Source organism: Naegleria lovaniensis, assembly GCF_003324165.1.
Source record: "Naegleria lovaniensis strain ATCC 30569 chromosome Unknown tig052, whole genome shotgun sequence".
Lineage (NCBI taxonomy): Eukaryota > Heterolobosea > Eutetramitea > Acrasida > Naegleriidae > Naegleria > Naegleria lovaniensis.
Window position 1 is genome coordinate 167,631 of NW_025407874.1, and position 22,151 is coordinate 189,781.

Consider the following 22,151-nt stretch of genomic DNA (forward strand, 5'->3'; position numbering starts at 1 on the left):
GTTATTTCAAACATGTTTATTATTGGTCAAGTTTTGTAATACTCTCCGTTGCAAATTAATAGTTAATCATGGAGATTGAAGACAAACAAGTTACCCACGACTATTTCGCTAAAATAGATAATATCATGCTTTTGGATTTCCAAAAGAGCTCATTCATACCATTTACTGGCAGAACATACGGTCCTGACATTCAATCATTAGGCTTGAAATTTCAAATTCATGATTCGACATATATCCTCAATTATTGTCGGCCAGAACGAGGGCCTGGACAAATCCGCATCCAGAGCCCACGCAGTGGCACAGGATAAAGCGGCTCGTATTGTTCAAAGGCTGAGGGTGGATCCAAAACAAGGATTTTGTAAAAACGTTATTCAAACTGCTTTTCCATCCGCAACTCGCCATGTAACATGCAACTTTCTTGAAGAGACGAAACAAGTTCGACCTATTCGACATGTAATTGATCTTCCTCCCTTGTTTGGTTGTTTGTCAATTTCAAACAAAGAGCAGATGGTGTTTTGCTTTGTTTTGTCGAATCGGTCGAAGATAACGGTTGTGGACTCATCAGTTCAACATTCTGAATTTGAGAATTCAATATCTTGTGGAGTAGAGTAGAATGAGACTTGTTGCTATAGGTTGTGAGGTTTACTGTTAAAGGATTCAAATTCCTTCCACTAATTCCACTCTTTTGGGAAAAATCGTGTCACAAGTGTCAAGGTGTAGTGGAACAATTGTATCTTGCCACTCAATACACTGTTTAACTGTTGTGACATTACGTCACTCCAAGCCCTTCTGCTGTGTCTGAAGGACTTCCGTTCATGAATGATGTTTTTGATGAGAGACAATTACTGTTAATTTACATTCTTATTCAAACAACGTTAACTGGTTCCCATGAGAACAATCATGATGATGATGCAACTGAAAGTGTTGAACAAGTTGCGAGGTTGTGAGAAAAATTACAACAAAAAAAATTCATTTAATTGTTCATCGATCCATAATAAATATTTGTACTCTAAAAAGAGAAAACTCTCAGTGTCTATTGAAACTGAAGCAACAAATTCATCATCAATCATGATCAATGATATTGCTGGAAAAGATGATTTCTCTCCGACAAGTGCAACCGTAATCAATGGAAGGTGTCAAATATTTTTCTACAAGTGACTCATTGAAGAATTTGACATGTTCGAATCTGGGTGGCAATGAAATTGGTAATGAAGGTGCTGAATACATTGCTACAAGTGAATGCTTGAAGAATTTGGCTTCTTTGCATTTGGATTACAATCAAGTTGGCAATGAAGGTGTTAAATATATTTCTACAGGTGAATCTTTGAAGAATTTGACATCTTTGACTCTGCGTAACAATAGAATTGACAATGAAGGTGTTAAACATATTGCCACAAGTGAATGTATGAAGAATTTGACCTCTTTGGATCTGAGATTCAACGAAATTGATAATGAAGGTTTCAAATGTATGTCTATGAGCGATAGTTTGAAGAATTTGACTTATTTGGAAGTAAATGCCTGTAGATTAACGAGAAAGTTGTAGATTAATTATTGTGAATCATTATTGTTACAATTACAGCACCGAAGTGATTATTGGGTTGGTTCCAAGTGCACCTAATAGCAGTTTGGCTTCGTTGTTAGAACATGAAAGCAGAAACCTCCATTGACTATGGCTCGAAAACTCCCACAGACACTACGATACATTTATTAACAACCAACTACATGGCAATTCATCAATGAAATTTTCCAAACATGACCATCAAACATTAAAAAAAATGAGTTCATACGACGAGGATTATGACGATGAAGATTTAGATGTAAGTGGTGGTGGTTGTTGTTTTTTTAATTAATTCATGACGAATATCATGATCATTGAATCCAACATTGTTGGGTCTTGTTCTGTTTGAACCCGAACCAATTTTTGCTTGAATTCATGATTCATTGATCATGTAATACAACAATGATTTTATGATGTACACGCATAATCCTGTCGTATTATCACATCATCTTCCATTTCCCGAACCGATCATCATCAAAATTTTACTTTTAATTTTTCGTATACAATTATACAATCATCATCATTTTCAATAATTTTCAATTTGATGCAATTTTCCTTTTCGCACTCTCATATACAGGTGCCAACAACAGAAACACAAAAGCCAAAAGGAATTGGTTCACTTTCTATTGGATTATCTCTTGCCCAATCCGGTAAGAACCAGAAGGACAAGACTGAACAAGAGCTTCTGGGCGAAGAAGTAACCGTTCTCTTCAAGCTTGAATCACGAGGTGGTGAAGTTAAAAAGCATTCTGTGAATATGGGTCGTCCCATTGAATATCTCAAGCTTTTGTTGGAAAGAGAGCACGGAATTAACTTTGATAGTCAAAAAATGTTTTTGAATTCAAAGGAATTGGCCAACTTTTTAAGTTTGCAAGATATTCCGGAAATTGATCCAAAGAAGGAGAATGTAATTGTTGTAAAGGAGGCATAAATGAATGACCTATTCATGTACAATTCACACCAATGTAAGTTGTATTGGCAGAGGTGACATTTTTTCACTAATTATTCCAAATAATTGAATGATTGAATGGATCATTAGATTTTGTTTACGTCTACATGAAGCATAATTTTCACAATCTTGTGTTGTTATGCATACATCTTGACAATCTTGATTATTACATGATCAGTCAATTGCAAGGAATGAACGAATCGAACGAGAAATTCACAATATTTTCAACACATTGTAGACTCACAATTTTATTACACAGATCAAAATGAATTATCTTTGAGGAGGAGTCGCTTGTTGCTGTTGTTGAGGTCTTTGTGGAATTGGCATGGTCATTCCATAATTCATCAATGATTCCATGTAAGGATCTCCTAAAGAAGTTTGACCAGGCCTTGATCCATATGCCATTTGCTGACCAGGAAATTGTCCATTGTAAACCATTGGTTGTTGCTGGTTTGGTGCTGAAACACCAGCTATTGACACCCATGGTTGAGCTCCACCATACATGGATGGGTTGTAAGAGTAAGGTTGACCACCAGCTTGTTGAGGATAGTATGCTTGTTGCTGAGCTGGATAAGCGGATTGTTGAGGATAGTAGGCTTGTTGTTGAGATGGAGGATACATTTGCTGTGGACCACCATATCCTGGATATACTTGTTGGCTTGGATAACCTTGTTGAGCAGCTGGATACATTGGTTGTTGTTGTTGACCATAGGTTGGTGGATACATGGGTGATGAAGGATATCCTTGTTGTGGAGGAGGCATTTGTTGCATACCACCTTGTTGTTGAGGAGGAGGAGGCATTGATTGCATTCCTCCTTGCTGTTGCTGTTGTTGTTGACCTTGTTGGACTTGACCATAATTACCACTAATTTGAGTCATGAGCGATTGTAAGCTTGAAGCAACTTGTTGGAAGGTATTCCAATCGACTGATTTAGCAGCACTGACCAAGTTTGCAACAGCAGGTTTGATTTGACTTGTAATTAATTGAGAGTCCTGAGCGTTGGTCGTATTCAAGTCATTATTCACAATGAGATCTAAATTGGATTGAATATTATTGGCAGAATCTGTAATGAGTGAACATGGTGAAATCATGGATTGAGTGAGAGTTGGTTGTGACTGAGTCGCTTGAGCATTGGGCTGACCTTGACCTCCAGCAGGCATTCCTTGCAGAGGCATTTGTGGCGAATACATTCCTTGTTGTTGAGGAGGAGCATACATTTGCTGTGGCATTTGCTGTTGAGGTGGAGGTGCATACATTTGTTGTGGAGGAGGAGCCATTTGTCGCAAACCTCGTGTCATTCGAATAGTTTGACCAACAGGATTGTCTTGAGGTAATGGTGTTGGTGGGGCTTGACCTGGAGGAGCTGGTTGGTTGGGATCTGAGATTTGCATCACCTGAGGAGGCATTTGACCTTGAGGATATCCCTGTTGTTGAGATGGAGGATACATTTGTTGCTGCATTCCTTGTTGTTGAGGAGGAGGTGCATACATTTGTTGTGGCATTTGCTGTTGTTGTTGTGGAGGAGCCATTTGTGCTTGTTGCTGCTGCTGTTGACTATTGATGTAACAATACTGCCCAATTTTTTGGATTAATGCCAACTGAGAATTAATGTTATTAATGTAGATGGCCAATCTGCTATTACTGGACGGACTGGATGACGGTTGCTGAGGTTGGTTGACTTGTTGGGGCGGCGCTTGAGACGGTTGTGTGGATGATTGCTGCTGACTTTGCTCCTGAGTTTGAGCACTCACAAAAGGAGCCGAAGATACTGCCAAAACCAAGCATGTGGCTGCACAGAATAACAATACGGCAACAAAAAAGGAGCGATTCATGGTGACAAGAATGGGTATGAAATTTGTTTTGTTTGTAAGAAAATTATCATCAAAGATTTCTCAGATTATTGGTGTTGTACTAGAATTTGTTATGATGGATTTATTTGGAAGGTAGATTTTGTTAGTGAAACGAAGATTATGTCAAGATGTCTTTTTAAGGATTTGGATTTTTTCAGTGAATATCCACAAGAGTAGAAACTCGCCAAATCGATTTCCTTATTTGAGTGTGATGAGAATATGTGATTTTATAATAAGGAACAGTGCTTTTACTTTATTCAGAATGACATAATTGGATGTTCGTATTCAAGTTGTTGCTGGCTGTAATCTTCACGAACCCTATTCAGTTAGTCAACAAGTTGCAGATTTCGACTGATTATGAATTCACAATTCTAAATCCAGGGAACGTTAACGAATGAGTGGAAAAATTACGGTCATTTGCAGGTTTTGTAAAACAACAATTATGTGTTTGGGAATCAAATGCTTGTGAAAAAAAACATTTCATAGTACTGAACTCGGAACTGGAGTTCACTGTCCCAAAAAAATGGCAACACCTCCACCGCCTCCCACTCTCTCAACCTCTTCGGAATCCACTCAACGCAACAAGAAAAAATTAAATTTATGTATTCAATCCAGTGATGATCATGATGATGCTAATACTGTTCATTCCGATCAAAACGTCCAATCCAAAAAACGAGTTCAATTCATCTCTCATTTTCATCATGATTTATTATTTGTAAAGAGCGGAATGGTGTTTTTAGATTCAAACAATGTATTGACTCACTCACCGTGCGTGATGTCTTTTGGTGGAATTTATAACTTTAATGTGATTGGCAATGAAATGTTTTATTTGGATTTAGAACCGAAAGAAACTTTGATTGGCAATGAACAGAATTGTGATGAAAATGAACAGAGTGATGAAAAGCATCGAAGGAAAGACAAATATCATGCATTATTTCAATGGAAGAAATTAGAAATTGAAAAGAACGAAAGAAATTTGACATTGGCCTTTACCTGACATTCATTACGCGATGGAATATGTTCCTTCCCGACAATGGATTGTTTTGGCAAAAAATAATTATTTATTTGTTCTTTGTTTGAAATCATTGAATTTTCATGCCATCGAATTGAGAAATGTGTATGCAGATGATTTTGATTTGTTTCTATGGAAGGATCAATATTTGTTTTTCACACAAAATCAATCGTATTTTCAATATCACTTGATGAAAATAGAATTGAAAGAAATTGAGAAGGAAATGGAATATTGTGATCTACATGAACGGGTAGGGCGTTTAAAATCCATGAATAATTATTCCTTTCATTGCCTTTATACCTCTAAAAAATCAGTGGTTTTAGCCAGTATTCAAAAGAAAGCCAAGTTACTCTTCTCAGACGATGAAAATTCCAAAACTTCAAATGACTTTAATTTATGGGTATTTGGAGGAAAAAAAGACGTATCCAATGAATATCGGTCCATTCGAGTGTTGAACATGACAACAACGTCCACCACAAATTTCATGACGAGAGTGCATGAATTTCCAGTGCATGATGTTGACAATCATTACAGAACCAATTCATACATGGCATTAATTCCAAACAAGAATTTAGAAAATAATTGTGACCAGCAGCAACGAGTGTCAATGTTGCTGAGCCATGTCGAATCGATGAATGGAGTAGATCGAATTTTCTTTCATATTGCCCATGTCGACCGAACAAGCTCTACAAATTCCACAAATTCGAGCAAGCACAAGAATTTCGAACTTGAGCGATTAGTATTTAACAACATTCCAGTACCACCTTCCATTCAAAAATGTGTATTTCGACCCTTCCTTCATTGTTATTATGACAAGTATGGTCATCGAAAAGGAATTTACATTGTGAATAGTCATGTCATGTATTTTATTCATTTGGATTATGAGTCAGTGAGTTTTTGTTTTCAATGGAAGATTTTGTTGAACAATGAAACACATGCTTTGAGTGATATTGAAATAATCACCCAATCCATTGTGTATTTGTGAAAATAATTATTATTTTGAACTTTTTTGAAGAATGATTTCCGGTGGAACATTGAAACTCCGTTTTCCGTTTCGGAGAAGTAAAAAAAAATTATCGTAATCAGAAAATGTCATCATCATCATCGTTATCGACAACGTCAGCAGAACCAATCGAAAACTCTGAAGAACGAGTGGACAACCATGTTGATAGGATCCTTCCACCTGAAAATTCATTCCATGAAAATAATATCGGAACGCAAATGACAATTGACAGCAGCATGCCAACCACACTCTGTGAAATCACACCATCCAATATCACTCCCATCATCACCGATTCATCATTACCAGAAAATAATCATTCATCGCATCCTCCGCAAGTTCAAGAATCTCAACACAAAATTATTATTCGAGGATTTTCGAATAATGATGAACATGACACTTTCACAAAAGAAAATCATTCCAAAACTGCTCCATTGGAAAATGACGATCATTTTCATCATGAAATGATTCATGAAAAAAATCACTTCTCTTCTCCGAACCCTCAACAAGTTTCCAAATTTGAAAAATTTTCAAAATTAATTTCCATTTTGAATTTTTTACTATTCGGAAATCGATGGATTTCCTTCTTGATCGGAGCTCTATTGACCTTTTTGAGTGGTACTCATTATGCCTATTCCTCTATTTCTCCAACAATTAAGAATGATTTAAATTTTTCACAAACTCAAGTCAATCTTATTGGAACAGCCGCCAACGTAGGAACTTATTTCGCACTTCCAGTTTCCATGCTCAATGATTTTATCGGTTCACGAGTGACATGTGTCATTTCTGGACTGTTACTCTTCTCTGGTTATTTCACATTTTATCTTGTTTATATTAAGGCCATTCCCTTAAATGGTTCTGATGCTTATATTTTCATCGCTTGCTTTATGGCAGTCATGGGACAAGGAAGTGCCGGCGCCTATGCCGCTGCCATTACCACAAATATTAAAAATTTTGAAGAAAAACACCGAGGAAAAATTATTGGATTTATGGGAAGTTGTGTCGCTTTGAGTAGTGCAGTATTTAGTTTGATTTATAGTGTGGGATTTGAGAGAAAGTTAGGAGAGTATTTGTTATTTGTGGGAGTGTTTGGAGGAGGTGTGACCACTGTGTTAGGAACATTGTTTATGAACCAAATTGGGATTAAAAAGAATGAAGAAAATTCCAAGAATGGAAATGTGCAAGATCACAATGCATGGATGTTGATCGATGAAGAGGAGGACGTACAAAGTTTTGTGCATGATGAGGATTTGGAGGATGGTGATGTGGAACAGATTAATGATTTTTTAATGATGGGAAATGACAAGATGACAGAAAAAAATGATAAAAAAGAAGAAATATCGCAAGAAGAGAAGATGAAGGAAGAAAGTGAACAAATAACTCCAACTCAACCACAAGAATTGATAATGAATGTAACTTCACAACCCATGCTTTCTCAAAGTGATCTAATGACAAGTGACATTTTGGAAGAGCAAGACCAATTAGAGGAACGAGAAGAGGAAATTCAAGTAGAAATCGAACAAGTCAAATCTATTGAAGATGAAATGCTGAAAAGCACTGAACATCACGAACATCCTCTCCTTTTACCTAAAATGGAAAAGAAACTAGAATCTAAATTCGACAAGATTTACAGCATTGCCCAAAAACCCATTCCCAACGCCAATCCCATCCAAATGCTCTTCTCTCTCGATTTCTACCTGACCTTCTTCGTTTACTTTGCTTGTATGGGAAGTGGACTTGTCATTGTCAATAATTTAGGATCCATTGTCATTTCGTATGGAGGTTACGATGGTCAACAACACGTCATGGTCATTATTTTTGCATGTTCCAATGCATTGGGAAGATTACTTTTTGGCCTTACGAGTGATTCATTTAGTCGCTATGTGACCCGAACGACTTTTTTGACAGGAGCTTCAATTCTCATGTTAATTTGTCAATTAGTGGTATTGGTCTCTCCACTGTGGATGTTTTATTTGATTTTAATTTTGTTGGGAAATTCATTTGGAGGAGTGGCAGTCATGATTCCATCGTTCCTGTCTGAACGATTTGGACCAAAATATTTTGCAGTGAATTCTTCGATTTGTAGTTTGGCAAGTTCATTGGGAAGTTTCTTGTTGGCAACTCTTGTGGCTGGAAAGGTGTACGAGAGCAATATTGCAAGTGACAACTTGTCAAAAATTTGTTATGGAAATTCATGTTTCCAAGCAACGTTTTATTTGACCACATTGTTGTGCTCCGTTTCATGTGTAGCGTGCATTGTGTTAATGTACAGAACGAGAGGTCTCTATCAAATATTGTATTATCGAAAAGTTCTCAATTTGAATCATGATCCAGTCATGACCAAATAACGAAAATTTCTATTGAAGAGAATTCCATTTACAGAAGAGAACATGTGAAGTATAAGGTACCGAAATTACATGATGAGACACTCTCCATCTCCATTCATACTGGAAGATGAACCAAATCCTGAATATTTTTGCAAGTCAGAATGTTGATGATCTGTGATCACACTTCTACAATGAGTCGTCAACTTGTCTTCATGAGGATCCTCTAAAATATCCTTCGAACGAATGGGCATGGAAAATAGAAACGATTGACGAGTTTTCTTGTCCAATGAAATATTTCGATCGAGAGCACTCCAAAATGTTAATTCCTTATTATTGAGACATTTGAGAGAGCCCATCCAGTCTGCAGTCGTTGTAATCATTCCAAAATGGAAAGAATACATGATATGAACCAATTGTTGAGTGGTAAACACATAATCTACAGTCAGTCTTCCAATGGGTTGTTCCGATGTGAAAATATTTTCGTGTACCATTTCCATAAATTCACATTTTCGTTTTAGATAATGAAGACACACATTGGCACATAATTGTAAATCAAGAGCTGCTGTAATGTCGTGGGTGGTTGAGGGAGATTTCAGACGAGTAGATGGATGTGGCATGGTCGATACGTAAGGTGATGCAAAGACATGATGTCTTGGTGATGCTGATGTTGGTAATGATTTGTTGTTGTGTTCGAAAATACTTTTCAGTGCATTTGTTTGGCGAATACTTGAATCATTGGTGCACATCTTATCAAGTTGAATGGGAGTTGTTAATTTTGTGCTAATTTCGAACCACATTTTGTGAATTTGTTTAGCCCAACTTTCATGTAAAGATGAAAAATTCACAAAATTCATGATCAATACATTGTCCATATTGAGAAATTCCAGTTTTTGCAAACGTGAAATATTGAGAGAGGATAAATCACACGGAGTTGAGTTTTCCTGCTCAGAATATAGATCGAAATGTCGACAGCCATTAAAATCAATGCTCACTAAATTTTCCAAACTTTCTAAAATGTGTAAATTCTCAACTATTTTCAATAAAGTACAAGCAAAGCTCAGTACTGTCAAGTAATGTAAATTTTCAATAGACTTGCAATCAACATTGGAGAGTGATGAGCATTCTTCAAATCGAATTACTTGGAGCTTGCAAAAATGTGTGAGCCTTGGAAATTGAGCGATGGAACACTTTTTGGCTGTAATGACTTTCAAATTAGTTCCAAAAAACGAAAATAGCGTGTTCGAATTGGAAATGGTACAATCTCCTAATTGTACTTCCTCCAATGATGGAAATATCACACTGTCATTTCTACTCGTCGAGTGGATGTCACACAATTCCATTTTGTCAATTCGCAATTTTCTCAAATTCATCATTGGCATCCAATGTGCGATAGACAAGGTGGTCAAAAGTTTCGAGTTGTCAAGTCCTTTCACGTGTAACTCATTCAAATATTTAAAAGCATGCATTGGAAAAGGTACATTTCTTTTCACCCACTGCGTCGTGGAAGAAATGGAACAGTCACTGAAACTTAAATGAAGGCGCTTACATTTCGATATTGGTGAGACAAGCAATTCAGAGCCCTTAATAAAAGGTGAGACTTCAATCAATTCTAATTCTAGGTCGTCCAAGAATGAGCTTGACATGAGCCAGCTTAAACAATCCCATCTCGCAATGTCAATAAGATAGAATTTGAGTCTGTTCACAGAACGGAGTCTCTCAAGTTCTCTCATTAGCTTTTTCAAAAGCTTGTTCAAAATTTCCAAACTGGTACACGATTCTAACAATTTAGCCATGTTCACAGATAACACCAATTCTTTGAGCTTGTGATTGATGTGCCAATCACTATTCTTGATCATGTAAATGAAAAGTTGTACTTCTCCAATATCAGTGAAGGGAACACTACATTTAAACGACTCCAACATACTCATCTTCTTTGTGGAGGCGGTTCCCTCTCGACCAGCAGCGTGAGGTGTTTTTATACACAACAAGTACTTGCAATAGTTAAGAATTTCCATCATGGAAATGTGTGAACTCAAGTTTCCAATATTCAAATCGAGATGCTTTAACGCAATGGAATCATTCTTCCTACATGACTGTTTTAAAATGGAAAGTACAGTCTTTGTAAATGGAATATTGAGTGGAGCATTAATGACAAGTCCCTCTAAGCTATTAAGTAAATCAACACCGTTCGCATGGTTGGTGAGTAGCTTTGCAAGTAATCGATACGTGGTTGAATTTGAATCCAAATTATAACTGGCCGATGCTAGATTATGAGATTCCAACTCCAAAACTTTGACACATGTCTTGTTGGATCGTAAAAACATGCAAAGCATTTCTGTCAACACTCGATCGAGTGAATGATCTTTGTTATTATCATCTCCAATCACGTCACATCTGACATGTAAATAATTAACTCTCGAATCATAGTGTGCGATATTGCTAGAAATTAAGCGCTTTTTACAAAATAGCTGAGCAGGCTTTCCAGTCAAGTGCCACCCATTTCTCCAAACAGTGTATGGACTTTTAAATTGCATTTCCAAGCAATTGTTAATATAACTCAACTCAGATTCATAATTATTTCTAAATTTCAATGTTCTATTTGAAGATACTCCTCCTAAAATATCATCCATTCGTTTCTTCTCCATTTTACAGTAATTATTGAAACAACCCTTGATTCCATAACTACCACCATAATGAATACATTTGTAGAATTTCTTGCAAGTCATTGCAACAATATGAATCAAAAACCACCGATCCAGATACGAGAATATCACGATCAATAAATCGTTATGGTCGTTTTGGCCTCCGTATTCAAATAATTTTCGGAGTGTTGATGATGAGGTGTATGGGGTTGGTTGTTGTTGGTGTTGTCCGCCAATCATCGTCATTAATTGAGGATATTCCAGTTGTAGTGAGTAAAGGCTATTACCCCTGGAGCTCCTAGAGGATGTTGATGAATGTTTCATGTTTTGTACTCGGATATTGAATGATGATGATTGAATCATCAATAATTTCTTTTTAAACAAGAAAACTTGTTAGCCATGGATCATACGTCATTCTGATGTGTTTCAATGTGAAGCCGTAAGCCAAGATTATGCTTGAAATCCCTCGACCGATGAATATCAAACCGATCCTCATTCTGCTGCTGCGTGGCTGTTACGTGTCTCATGACGTCATTTTTCTTCTTTTGAAACAATACACATTACAACAAGGCAAGAAAGACAGTGATTAACACAGTTCGAGTGAAATAGAGAAATGTACAACTGAAATATCTTGTTGTTGAAAATGTTCTCGAGATTGTTTCTTTTGGTTTTTCGTGCTGAATGGACTTTTGGGTTTATAAAGTAAAAAAATGATGAATTCTCATGTAGTGATTTCTTTAGTGGATTTTTCAGAAACAATAACAACAACAACGATATCGGAAGATGAGCCTTGTCGGATGATGAAATATTACGAATCAAAATTGAAACAAAAATTTATTGAACAGCAACATGTGGAAAGTTGAGATGGCTTGCAAATCGAGAAAAACAATACTTTGATTTCATTCCGATTGAGTGGATGACTGATCGTGAGAATAAAAAATATGGCTACGGATTACAATTGGCATCTAGGCAATTACAGGAAAATAAGGAGGTTGTTTTAGAGGTCGTGAAATTGAATGGCGAGCAGTTGTGCTATGCCTCTCAATCTCTCAAAAACGATTATGAAGTGGTATTGGAAGCTGTCAAACAAAATGGTCTTGCTTTAAATTATGCTTCCTATGAGCTTGCTGAAAATAAGGAAATTGTGTAGGAAGTAGTGAAACAAACGCAACATGCACTATTTTACGTTGAGCCGAAAGTGAGCAGAGATAACGATGTGTTTTTAATGTCTATATGCCCAAACCTGATGCACAAGTATTCTTATAAAAATTGGAACAATAATGAACAGTTATTATTTCAAGAATTGAATAATGACAGAGATTTCATATTGGAGGCAGTTGCACGAAATTGCAAAGCTTTTAAATTTGCATCTGGTGAATTGAAAACTGATCGACAATTTGTGTTACAAGTGGCCAACCAACATGTTGGATCACTCGAATTTGCTTGTGATGAATTACGCAATGACAAGGAATTTATGCTCACTCTGATTGAACAATGTGGTGGTGTAGTACTTGAATATGCATCCCATCAGTTGCAACGTGACAAGGAAGTGGTCATGAAGGCAGTGAAGAGTTATGGTTGTGCGTTGCAACATGTCTCCACAACGGACCTTGCATACGACAAAGAAATTGTATTGGAGGCGGTCAAACAACATGGATCTGCATTGAGATATGCGTCTGAAGAGATGAAACGATAAAGAAGTGGTGTTGGCAGCAATTCATCAAACTGCCTTCGCGATCTTGCAACATGATAAAAACATCATCCTTACGGCAATTCAGAAAAGCAGCCGAGTAATAGAAATAATCCCTGAGGCATTAACTCATGATAAGGAAATTATATTGCAAGCATTGGATCAATATGGCCTTGCACTTAAAAATTCGCTCCACAAGAATGGAAGGAAGACAAAGAAATTATTCTGAAAGCGGTCAAACGACACGGCACGGCATTGCGATATGTGTCCAAACCATTCATCATGCAGAATAAGGAAATTGTCTTGGAAGCAAGTATGCAAGATGCCTCTGATGTCCAGTATATTCCAGAAGAGCTGATTAACGACAAGGAGTTTATGATGCAACTGGTTTCACGAAATGGCCATGTGTTGAAACATTTACCGTCGCAACTGCAAGCTGATACAGATTTGATTGTACGCGCTGTAATTCACAGTGGTTACGCCACCATTTATTGTGAAGAGTTGTTACAAGTACGAATGCAACATTATTATTTTGGAGCTTATCTTGGTAAACCTGAAACCTCTAGAAAAGTGTGTTTTCATGTGACCATGTGACTAAGAACATGACCACTACTTTCCATGCTTGTACCTCTTCAGTATCGTCCAAGCTTCCAATAAGCGTGTTCGCCCTTGAAAAGAGCAATGGAAAGCATGTTACAGAGTGTTTTGGATCGAAGTTGGAAAGGGCTAACAAAAAATAACCAACACAATAACCCGAGTTTAACCACACTTACGGAATTTTATCAGATCATCATTCCGATCGTTACATCATCTTTTGAACGCTTTCATAGTAGTATTATTACTATCATCATAGTTCCAAGTGGATTGTTGAATATGAGTTCATCTGATTCGTTTATTGAATTTTATGAATGTTTGATTTGTTCCGAAATTGTACAAAATAATCGAGAATGTAAAAATTGTCATAAATTATTTTGTTTGGATTGCATTATGAAGTGGTTAAAAGTTCATGAGAGTATGTAGTGTTGTTCATTTAACAACAATGTTCATGATGATTGCGAAATATGAAATATTTTGAACCTCCGATGACACTTGGCATTTCAAAACATCATCTATAATTAATTCATCATCACCACAACAACTCCAATTGTTATCATTATTTGCAAATATTCAGATTGTCCTCATTGCAATCATTCTCCAGTTGCTTGCAAGAGCGCAGAGGACAACAGTGCCTTCATTCACAACCATCATTCCGAAATGATTGCAAACTCCATTACTGTACCCTGTCCCAATGCAGATTGTGGGTGCGACATTAAAAAGATTGCTCGAGGAGATTTGGCATTACATTTGGAAAAGTTCTGTACGGGTCGAACAGTGCCATGTAAGCATGCCAAATATGGATGTGAATGGAGTGGTCAATATTTGAAATTGGACGAGCATTTGAGAGAAGAGTGTCCATTTTCAAAAGAAATTATTTTAAAAGCGTTGGAAAAATTGGAAACAAACATTTCTGAATTGACTCGTGAGAATGAACAATTACGTTCTGAAAAAGCAAGTAGTGAAGAAAAGATTAAGGCGCTGGAAGAGAAAGGACTTTTGAATAACAGTGGTATACCAATGAATCAATCCACCACAGTCATGGTCAATGGTGTCACAACTTTGGGAAATGACATTACACGAACTGCAACAGCTCCCATGCAAATTCCAGATTCTTCTCTTCCACCATGGGCTCAACCCAATTTTTACTCTTCCTTTAATCCTTCCTATAGTGGAACGACCTCGTTTTATAATAGTGCTGGAGTGTCGTCTTCTGTTTATCCTCCTCCACCTTCAGGTGTTCCAATGACGAGTAGTAGTAGCATGTATTCCTCCATGATGTCTTCATCCATGAGTTATAACCCACCACTCATGACTTCTTCGTCATTTATGAATGGTAGTACCATGTCCACCATGCCCATTCACACGGTAGAGTGTGGTATTTGTAAAAAGACCAACTTTTCTGGAGTCTTGTATCAGTGCACTTCATGTATTAATTTTTCCATTTGTTCGGCTTGTTACAGTACCTTACAAATAACTCAAACTCATGATAGAATGCATACTTTTTTACCCCTTAGAAAAGTTCGAGGTAAGATAAGTGGAGTGACATGGCTTCGACTTGCCACCTGTGGAAGTTCTGTTTCATTACCTCTTGCTGATAATGATAATCAAGATTTGGAGTTTTATGTGAATGAACGGACAGGAGCAAGTAAGTAATTGATTGTTCGTATTCAATGAATGGGTTGATATGTGTTCCTCATGAATTATTTTTGCATTCAATTTGTTATATTTAACAATGCAAAATGGTGTGAAATCCATTATGTTTGAAATATATTCACCACACAGTCACACCATTCATGCCAATTGGAGTACCCAATGCGAAAAGCATTTCTGGATCATGGACCTCTGTATCACTTCATTTAGCCATCTATTGGCCCAACACAACAAGAGCCATCGTGATGGAAGGAAATGTTGGAACCTTGCCAACAATGAGTTGCACTTTACAAGGCTCAACGCTCAAATTTACTGTAAAAGCTTCAGGAATGGGTGGCAGAGGAGTTGCCGGTGATGGAGGATACTTGACATTGACATTGTCAGTGAGCTAGAGAAAGTTATAGGAGATCCTGCGAGATTTTTTATGAACTTTACTGCAACTGATCAAGCAAAATATATAAATGTTTCTATTTGTGTTATGTACTATGATTATTTGTTTAAATAATTATTATCAACATGATCCAAAATAATTTTCGTTTCCCAAATTTCCAAATTAAAACCAAATTCAAAGATTTAATTTTTTAAAAAAAATCTGAAAAAAAATATCATGGATTCAACCGACTCGTTGCTCCCACAAGCTCTCGAGCGTATCAGAGAGCCTGGTGATGCTGCCATGCCCACTCTCCTTCAAATCATTGGCGGAATTGTAGGAACAGTATTATTCTTCGTTTTCGTTCTTCCTCTTTTCGGTGGTACCGTTGAATTTGATGGCGACCAATGGGTCTCATCTTTGCTTCTATTGATCCCTATTTATGGGCAGCCATTGGTACCGGATGTGTGATTGGACTCTCAGTGATGGGTGCTGGTTGGGGTATTATGGTTTCCGGTTCAAGTATTATGGGTGGATGTGTTCGTGCTCCAAGAATTAAAACCAAAAACCTCATCAGCGTTATTTTCTGTGAGGCCGTTGCTATTTACGGAATTATTATGGCCATTGTTATTAGTACTCAAACCAGTTGGTTCCAAGATGCAAAGGATCCAACCAAGGCTACTCCATACATGTTGGTCGTGAGTGGATGTTATACATTGTTTGCCGCTGGTATCACTGTTGGTTTGGGTAATTTGGCTTGTGGAGCATGTGTTGGTATTGTCGGTAGTAGTTGTGCCATTGCAGATGCTGCTGAACCATCACTCTTTGTCAAGATTTTGGTTGTTGAAATTTTCGCAAGTGCTCTCGGTATCTTTGCCATCATTGTGGGTATTGTGGTTGCTTCTAGTGCCAAGTTGAAACCATAGTTTTGTGGCATGATGATTATTTCAGAATAGACAAAGCTACTCTTAAGTGGCAATTATTTAACGAAAATAATTTACATTAAGTCAATCAATGACAATTTCTCCTTATCACCAATTCTTCCATATTCTCCTTCCCTTTTGTCAATAAAGATCTTTTTATGAATGATGCTGAGATTTTGGATTTGTGTTAGAACTTTCTATTTATTACCTTGAATAGTTGTCATACTTTTTCTCCCAAATACACTCCAAAATAACAGTGTTCCATTCTCCTTGCCAAATGATTCCTTAAAAATTCTTCGCAATATTCATCCATAACATATCCTCCATGAATGGCCGCTTCTAACATCATGGTCGTTCTGATAAACATCTGGAAGGTAATCCAAGGCCCTTCCATAACGTCTCACAATCTCAACAGCTTCTTGCTTGTCCAGAACCTGCACTCCCTTCAACCCACTACCCATAGCAGCCCAAACAACATCCTTCTCGGCTTTCAGTTCTTTTGTTGCATAATTAAAGGCAAGTTTGTCATGTTTGACTGCTTCCAATACAATCTCTTTGTCATGACCCCACAATTCTGATACACACAAAAGTGCAAGTCCACACGCTTTCACTGCTGCCAACACCACATCCCTATCTTTTAGGAGAGATTTCGATGCATGTTCAAGTGTTCTATAGTGTCGATCAGCCATTGAAACTGCCTGTAGCACCACGTCCTTGTCACTTCTCAAACTATAACCCACGTATTGTAGAGCAGCTCCTCCGAATTTTCTTAATATTTTCAACACAAAATCCTTATCGTTTTTCAATGTATTGGACGCATATTCAAATGCTAGAATATTTGTGAGTAAAATCAATTCCTTGTCGGATCGTAATCGCGTTGAAGCATATTGCAGTGAGGTACCATCTCGTTGAGCAGCTTCTAAAACGACCTCTCGATCGTTTTTTAAATCATCGACAGCATATTTCAATGCATGTGGCTGATTTCGAACAGCCGCCAATACAATTTCCTTCTTACGTTTAAGGTCTATGGATGCATGCTCAAGTGAAAAACCATTACGAGATACGGCGTCCATACTAAATTCTCGATCATGCTTTAGTGTTTCAAACAACCAAGTTGCATTATTGTTCCAATTTGTGTTGGAATATTTATGTGCAACATTGGGACAAATCGATGCCAAAAACACATCACTATCCAATTGTAATTCATGACAAGCATATTGTATTGCAGAAGGATCTTGCCTTACTGCCTGTAATACAATTTCCTTATCTGCTCTCAACTTGACAGAAGCATATTCAAGAGCACGACCATTTTGTTGAACGGCTTGGCTCACCACCTCTCGATCATTATGAAAATCTGTTTGTCGAAAATATGCTAATGCATGACCATCTTGTTTCACAGCCGCCAAAACAGTTTCCCTATCCAATGCTTGATTGATGAAATGACGAATACTTGGACCACTGAGCTGAACACATTTTTGAATAAATTCTCGATCCTTCAACAAGTTGGGATTATCAATTGAAGAAAGATCATTGTGTTGAATGGCCTCTAAAATCAGTTGCGGTTTACTTTTCAAGGCTTTGGAAGCAAAACGATATCCATATCCGTATTAATTTTCGATTCGAGATCGATCACGGTAACGTCAACTTCAAGTTGAATTCACCAACATTTCGTATTTTATGATAATTATAAAATGTCACATGCGAGCTGTCTGTTATCCTTGTAAAAGTTTAATAAAACGTTCAAATTTCATTGGTCAAGGATTGAGGGATCGGTTGTAGTGTGTTGCGAGTATGATATGATTGATGTTCTTTCCAATCATTTGAAAGTTTCTTAATGTTTGGATTTTGTCTCTTCAACCTTTCATAGGCATCAATTAAATTACTCAATGCCACACTTTTGACTCGATCAAATAAATGATCGGGTAATTTGTTCACTGTGTGGTTGTTGGTATGAATCACGAATAATATTTCTTCCCGGAGTGTCTCTATATTTCCAATATTCAATTCTTGAGGAGCTCCTTGAACAAGATAACACTGTACAATATGAAGAGCCATGTCTCTTCTTTGTGTACTACTCGAACATTGCTTATACTTTTCGAGGTCCTTGTAGAATAGCAAACCTTCAGCACAAAAGCTTCTACGGCAATGATCCAAAAAGCTTTCAAATGCTTGCTTATTGTTTAAAATCATTTCCATCTCTGTGTCGTAAACTTCGGATTTTGGTTTTTCGTCTTGATAAATGGCGTAACAAATTGGAAGAAATATTGTCACAAATATTTCAATACCCGTATAGGTTGTCATGATAGTTCCAGATGGAACAATGTGGTCCAATATTCGGAAAATTTCAACAAACTCTGTGACCAAAAACAAACTCCCAAGCAACACTTGAATTGGTATGAGGCAGAGAGCTTCCTTTTTGATGTACCATGTGTCACTATCTGTTCTAACAAGCAATAATAAGGCACAGAGGCATTCTATACAAAAAAATCCACAATATATAAACAAGGCAAGAACGGACGGAAAATATTGAGCTCCACAACCGAATAAGCTCATAGAATCGTTTGTCATGAAAAATCTATCTTCTGCAAAGAATGAATTCTCAATCACTGTAATACAAAACCACAAAACAACATGAACGCCTAGTATGGCAATGAGAAACATCATAATATAGGTGTGTCGTGAAAGTAAATCATTCATTCTGTACCATATTCTCTCTTTGAATCCAAGTTTGTATTGTTGCATAAAATTATTGGATGTACGGGATGTACATTTCACAGACATGGAAGGTGAAGAAATTTGAGTTGATTGTTGGCGTTGATTCATGTTCTTCATCGAGTTGTCTCTTGGAGAGACGAGATCCGAATTGTTATTCTCGGTGGTGGAAAGTTCACCCTCATCGTTTGGTCACTCAGCTGATCTAAGTGAGTCAATTGTTGAGATTTCATTTTGCTCACCTGAAATTGAGCATAGAACCTTAATAACCTCAAAATGGTAGGCATTGCAACACATGGAGGCATTACCACAAAGAAAATACTATACAATATACACGGGTACACTGCTCTTCCAATCACATATCTGATTTGTATTCCCAATACGAATAAAAAACTGCTAATAATCGTGAAAATCATTCCCGAAACTGTTCTTGCTCGAATGTGACCTGAATTTCGCTTCCAAATCAGCCCACAATACTTGCTACTATAAGTGTCGAATAACCCAATAAAAACAAACCAGAAGAGATGGGAACCATGATCGTATCTGGACAATTTCGTACTTGTTCCTGTGTTGTGTTCTGAAATGTAGAAGTGTTTGTAAGTGATGAAAGAACAAGAGGAAATGAAAAAATCCATTCTGCACAAGGTTCGGAGAATGATGTTGTCATGATGGGAGGCGTTGAATTCAGGTGGTTCATACCATCATTCGGTTGCAGTACTTGTGCCAGATGGTTATTATTGACAATCGACGAAGAAATTATTCCAATCATTTCAAGTGTTGTCGAAAAAGTCATGTTGGACTCTTTTTCTCGTGTGGGGAGTGATGATATGCTTGTTGTCTTCACAAAATCAACTTGTCGTCGTCTCTCCAAAATGTATCGCACCATCGCGAGAGAGATGTTTCAATTTTCTTCGTTTCAGGTCAGTTTTCGTGCAAACAACATCACAAATGCTCGCGAGACAATCTCTGTCTGAGGTTAAAATCACCGTTGGTAAAGCGCACACAATAAGAAGAGAGCTCTCTTGAACAATACTATTCCGTTCCAATTTGAATCCAGTCGTAATGATTATTCAACTGATTGAATGCCAGCCATACAGTAATCACCTTTTCATCCTTATCTGTTGTCGATAGCATTGGTGATTGAACATCCACAATGGATTCAATTTTCTGATTTCCTCTCGGGCAACACCATAATTATGACGACTCAAGATGGCAATTTTAAAGTGCACTCGGGGTTGTTTCAAACAGTGTGCAAGAGCAACCAGACAATTAAAATCTCCCCATACCCCCAAGCATTGCATATTTCTTAAATAATACCTCTCAATATCGTTGTTGTTGTTATTATCTCCTGGTCCATCTAGAATTAATGCATGCCTCAATCGGAGACCTTTATCAATTTCAGTATCTAGATGCGATCTCATCCAATCTACGGCTGCTAATCGTAGCTGGAGATGATACTCTTCTGTGTTGTAGAGGCCCATAGATACTGCTCTGAATAGACAATTACCATCAGGCTTGACTTTGATGATTTTCATTTTGGGAGGCTTGTGGTTGGATGTGTTCGAATTAGGATGATTATTGATTATAGAGCTTGATTGAGCCATAGTTCCATCATGATTATCATTGGGATTGGATGATGGAGGTTGGGGATCGGTCGTTCCCGATGATTGTTGGGTCTTTTTACTACCCCATAAGAAGAGAAGCTTTGAAGAATCGGAATAGGGTTGATTCAATACGTTTGTATTCATCAACATGTATAATCCAATGGAAATGTTCAAAACTGTTCTCGTTTGTGTTGCTGCCCTTGATAGTAAACTTGTCGTCTTGTTATGTTTTTGAAACGTTGATGATGAATGAAATAAATCGAAAGCATTTATCCGTTTGGAATTGGTACATTTACTCGCTTTCAAAAAGTGGTCAAATCTAAAGGATCCTAACACATTTAATCCACGTGATGACGCTAATTTCATGAACGTGTTGCTCCAACTGTTGTTGGTGAAGATAAAGCTTGGACCCATTTTTTGGTGTGAAATTATTATTATTGCTGCTCATCGATTGCAAAGTTGGTTGACTGCATGCACCAACGAAGAAATAACCTTATCTTGTTTTTGAATATGTACTATGAGATCTTCGTGTCTCTTATTCATTTGTTCTATTTCGTATCTTTGTTGTTCAATCAACTTGAGCAGAGAAAGATCGAGAAGTGACATTTCACAACTCGTGTTTGAAAGTGTTGTTCCCAGACAAATGGCATTGACAATCTCTTGAGCATTTTCGTCTCCAAATCGGTCAATAAATCGATCTCTAAGGTGAGGAGTTTCAATGTCAACATTCTAATCCTTTCTAAATATTCCATTCTCTTTTTCAAACTCTTCTCTTGTTTGTCGTTATTTGTTAGTAAATTATCATCACTAAAGAAATCAATTTCCGCACTAGTTGAGGTTGCTTCTCGATCTATTGTATAATCATCCACAATAGAAAAGCAAATTTCTGCTGTCAATTCTAAAAAGCAATTTTCTGAGATGGTAGTTCCATATTTTTCAAACATTTCAATCAACCACTCTTTTCGAAATGTATAGATTTGAGACCATTGATTTTTCTCTTTCACTTGTATGCCACAAGCATTAATAATTTCTCATACAGTGTCAAATCCACATTATTTCAAAAGTATGTCTATTGCGTGCAATGAGATCAAACATTACAAATGCATGATTTCCAGCAATGAGATAGGATCCATATGCGTTCAATACACATCCTATAGTTTCTTCAGAAGGCGAGTTATATGCAAAAAACCAGTCCACAATGTCAAGAAAATCCTCATAACGGTGTTGTGAATTTTCTGCTGCCAAGAGATATTGAATGTAAAGAGC

General features: G+C 37.1%; 13 protein-coding genes across 13 annotated transcripts; 9 read left to right on the forward strand and 4 right to left on the reverse strand.

Moving 5' to 3' along the window:
* Positions 1-1,126: 1,126 nt before the first annotated feature.
* Positions 1,127-1,543, forward strand: C9374_011973 (uncharacterized protein; the record flags this gene model as incomplete). Its single annotated transcript, XM_044687687.1, has 1 exon — positions 1,127-1,543. The coding sequence occupies one exon, from the start codon at positions 1,127-1,129 to the stop codon at positions 1,541-1,543; it is 417 nt and encodes a 138-aa protein (XP_044542858.1).
* A 232-nt stretch (positions 1,544-1,775) lies between these two features.
* Positions 1,776-2,489, forward strand: C9374_011974 (uncharacterized protein; the record flags this gene model as incomplete). The annotated part of the gene is made up of 2 exons (XM_044687688.1): positions 1,776-1,817; positions 2,136-2,489. 2 exons carry the CDS (start codon positions 1,776-1,778, stop codon positions 2,487-2,489), a joined length of 396 nt encoding a protein of 131 aa, XP_044542859.1.
* A 288-nt stretch (positions 2,490-2,777) lies between these two features.
* Positions 2,778-4,340, reverse strand: C9374_011975 (uncharacterized protein; the record flags this gene model as incomplete). The annotated part of the gene is made up of 1 exon (XM_044687689.1): positions 2,778-4,340. One exon carries the CDS (start codon positions 4,338-4,340, stop codon positions 2,778-2,780), a length of 1,563 nt encoding a protein of 520 aa, XP_044542860.1.
* Positions 4,341-4,881: 541 nt separating this feature from the next.
* Positions 4,882-5,355, forward strand: C9374_011976 (uncharacterized protein; the record flags this gene model as incomplete). Its single annotated transcript, XM_044687690.1, has 1 exon — positions 4,882-5,355. One exon carries the CDS (start codon positions 4,882-4,884, stop codon positions 5,353-5,355), a length of 474 nt encoding a protein of 157 aa, XP_044542861.1.
* A 205-nt stretch (positions 5,356-5,560) lies between these two features.
* On the forward strand, positions 5,561-6,355 carry C9374_011977 (uncharacterized protein; the record flags this gene model as incomplete). Its single annotated transcript, XM_044687691.1, has 1 exon — positions 5,561-6,355. The coding sequence occupies one exon, from the start codon at positions 5,561-5,563 to the stop codon at positions 6,353-6,355; it is 795 nt and encodes a 264-aa protein (XP_044542862.1).
* Positions 6,356-6,459: 104 nt separating this feature from the next.
* C9374_011978 (uncharacterized protein) lies at positions 6,460-8,718 on the forward strand (the record flags this gene model as incomplete). The annotated part of the gene is made up of 1 exon (XM_044687692.1): positions 6,460-8,718. One exon carries the CDS (start codon positions 6,460-6,462, stop codon positions 8,716-8,718), a length of 2,259 nt encoding a protein of 752 aa, XP_044542863.1.
* Positions 8,719-8,783: 65 nt separating this feature from the next.
* On the reverse strand, positions 8,784-11,579 carry C9374_011979 (uncharacterized protein; the record flags this gene model as incomplete). Its single annotated transcript, XM_044687694.1, has 1 exon — positions 8,784-11,579. The coding sequence occupies one exon, from the start codon at positions 11,577-11,579 to the stop codon at positions 8,784-8,786; it is 2,796 nt and encodes a 931-aa protein (XP_044542864.1).
* A 676-nt stretch (positions 11,580-12,255) lies between these two features.
* Positions 12,256-13,035, forward strand: C9374_011980 (uncharacterized protein; the record flags this gene model as incomplete). The annotated part of the gene is made up of 2 exons (XM_044687695.1): positions 12,256-12,485; positions 12,657-13,035. The coding sequence occupies 2 exons, from the start codon at positions 12,256-12,258 to the stop codon at positions 13,033-13,035; spliced, it is 609 nt and encodes a 202-aa protein (XP_044542865.1).
* Positions 13,036-13,311: 276 nt separating this feature from the next.
* C9374_011981 (uncharacterized protein) lies at positions 13,312-13,623 on the forward strand (the record flags this gene model as incomplete). Its single annotated transcript, XM_044687696.1, has 1 exon — positions 13,312-13,623. The coding sequence occupies one exon, from the start codon at positions 13,312-13,314 to the stop codon at positions 13,621-13,623; it is 312 nt and encodes a 103-aa protein (XP_044542866.1).
* A 279-nt stretch (positions 13,624-13,902) lies between these two features.
* Positions 13,903-15,668, forward strand: C9374_011982 (uncharacterized protein; the record flags this gene model as incomplete). The annotated part of the gene is made up of 3 exons (XM_044687697.1): positions 13,903-14,041; positions 14,201-15,271; positions 15,409-15,668. The coding sequence occupies 3 exons, from the start codon at positions 13,903-13,905 to the stop codon at positions 15,666-15,668; spliced, it is 1,470 nt and encodes a 489-aa protein (XP_044542867.1).
* A 385-nt stretch (positions 15,669-16,053) lies between these two features.
* Positions 16,054-16,572, forward strand: C9374_011983 (uncharacterized protein; the record flags this gene model as incomplete). The annotated part of the gene is made up of 1 exon (XM_044687698.1): positions 16,054-16,572. The coding sequence occupies one exon, from the start codon at positions 16,054-16,056 to the stop codon at positions 16,570-16,572; it is 519 nt and encodes a 172-aa protein (XP_044542868.1).
* A 302-nt stretch (positions 16,573-16,874) lies between these two features.
* On the reverse strand, positions 16,875-19,392 carry C9374_011984 (uncharacterized protein; the record flags this gene model as incomplete). The annotated part of the gene is made up of 2 exons (XM_044687699.1): positions 16,875-18,145; positions 18,453-19,392. The coding sequence occupies 2 exons, from the start codon at positions 19,390-19,392 to the stop codon at positions 16,875-16,877; spliced, it is 2,211 nt and encodes a 736-aa protein (XP_044542869.1).
* A 989-nt stretch (positions 19,393-20,381) lies between these two features.
* On the reverse strand, positions 20,382-21,299 carry C9374_011985 (uncharacterized protein; the record flags this gene model as incomplete). Its single annotated transcript, XM_044687700.1, has 1 exon — positions 20,382-21,299. The coding sequence occupies one exon, from the start codon at positions 21,297-21,299 to the stop codon at positions 20,382-20,384; it is 918 nt and encodes a 305-aa protein (XP_044542870.1).
* Positions 21,300-22,151: the final 852 nt, after the last annotated feature.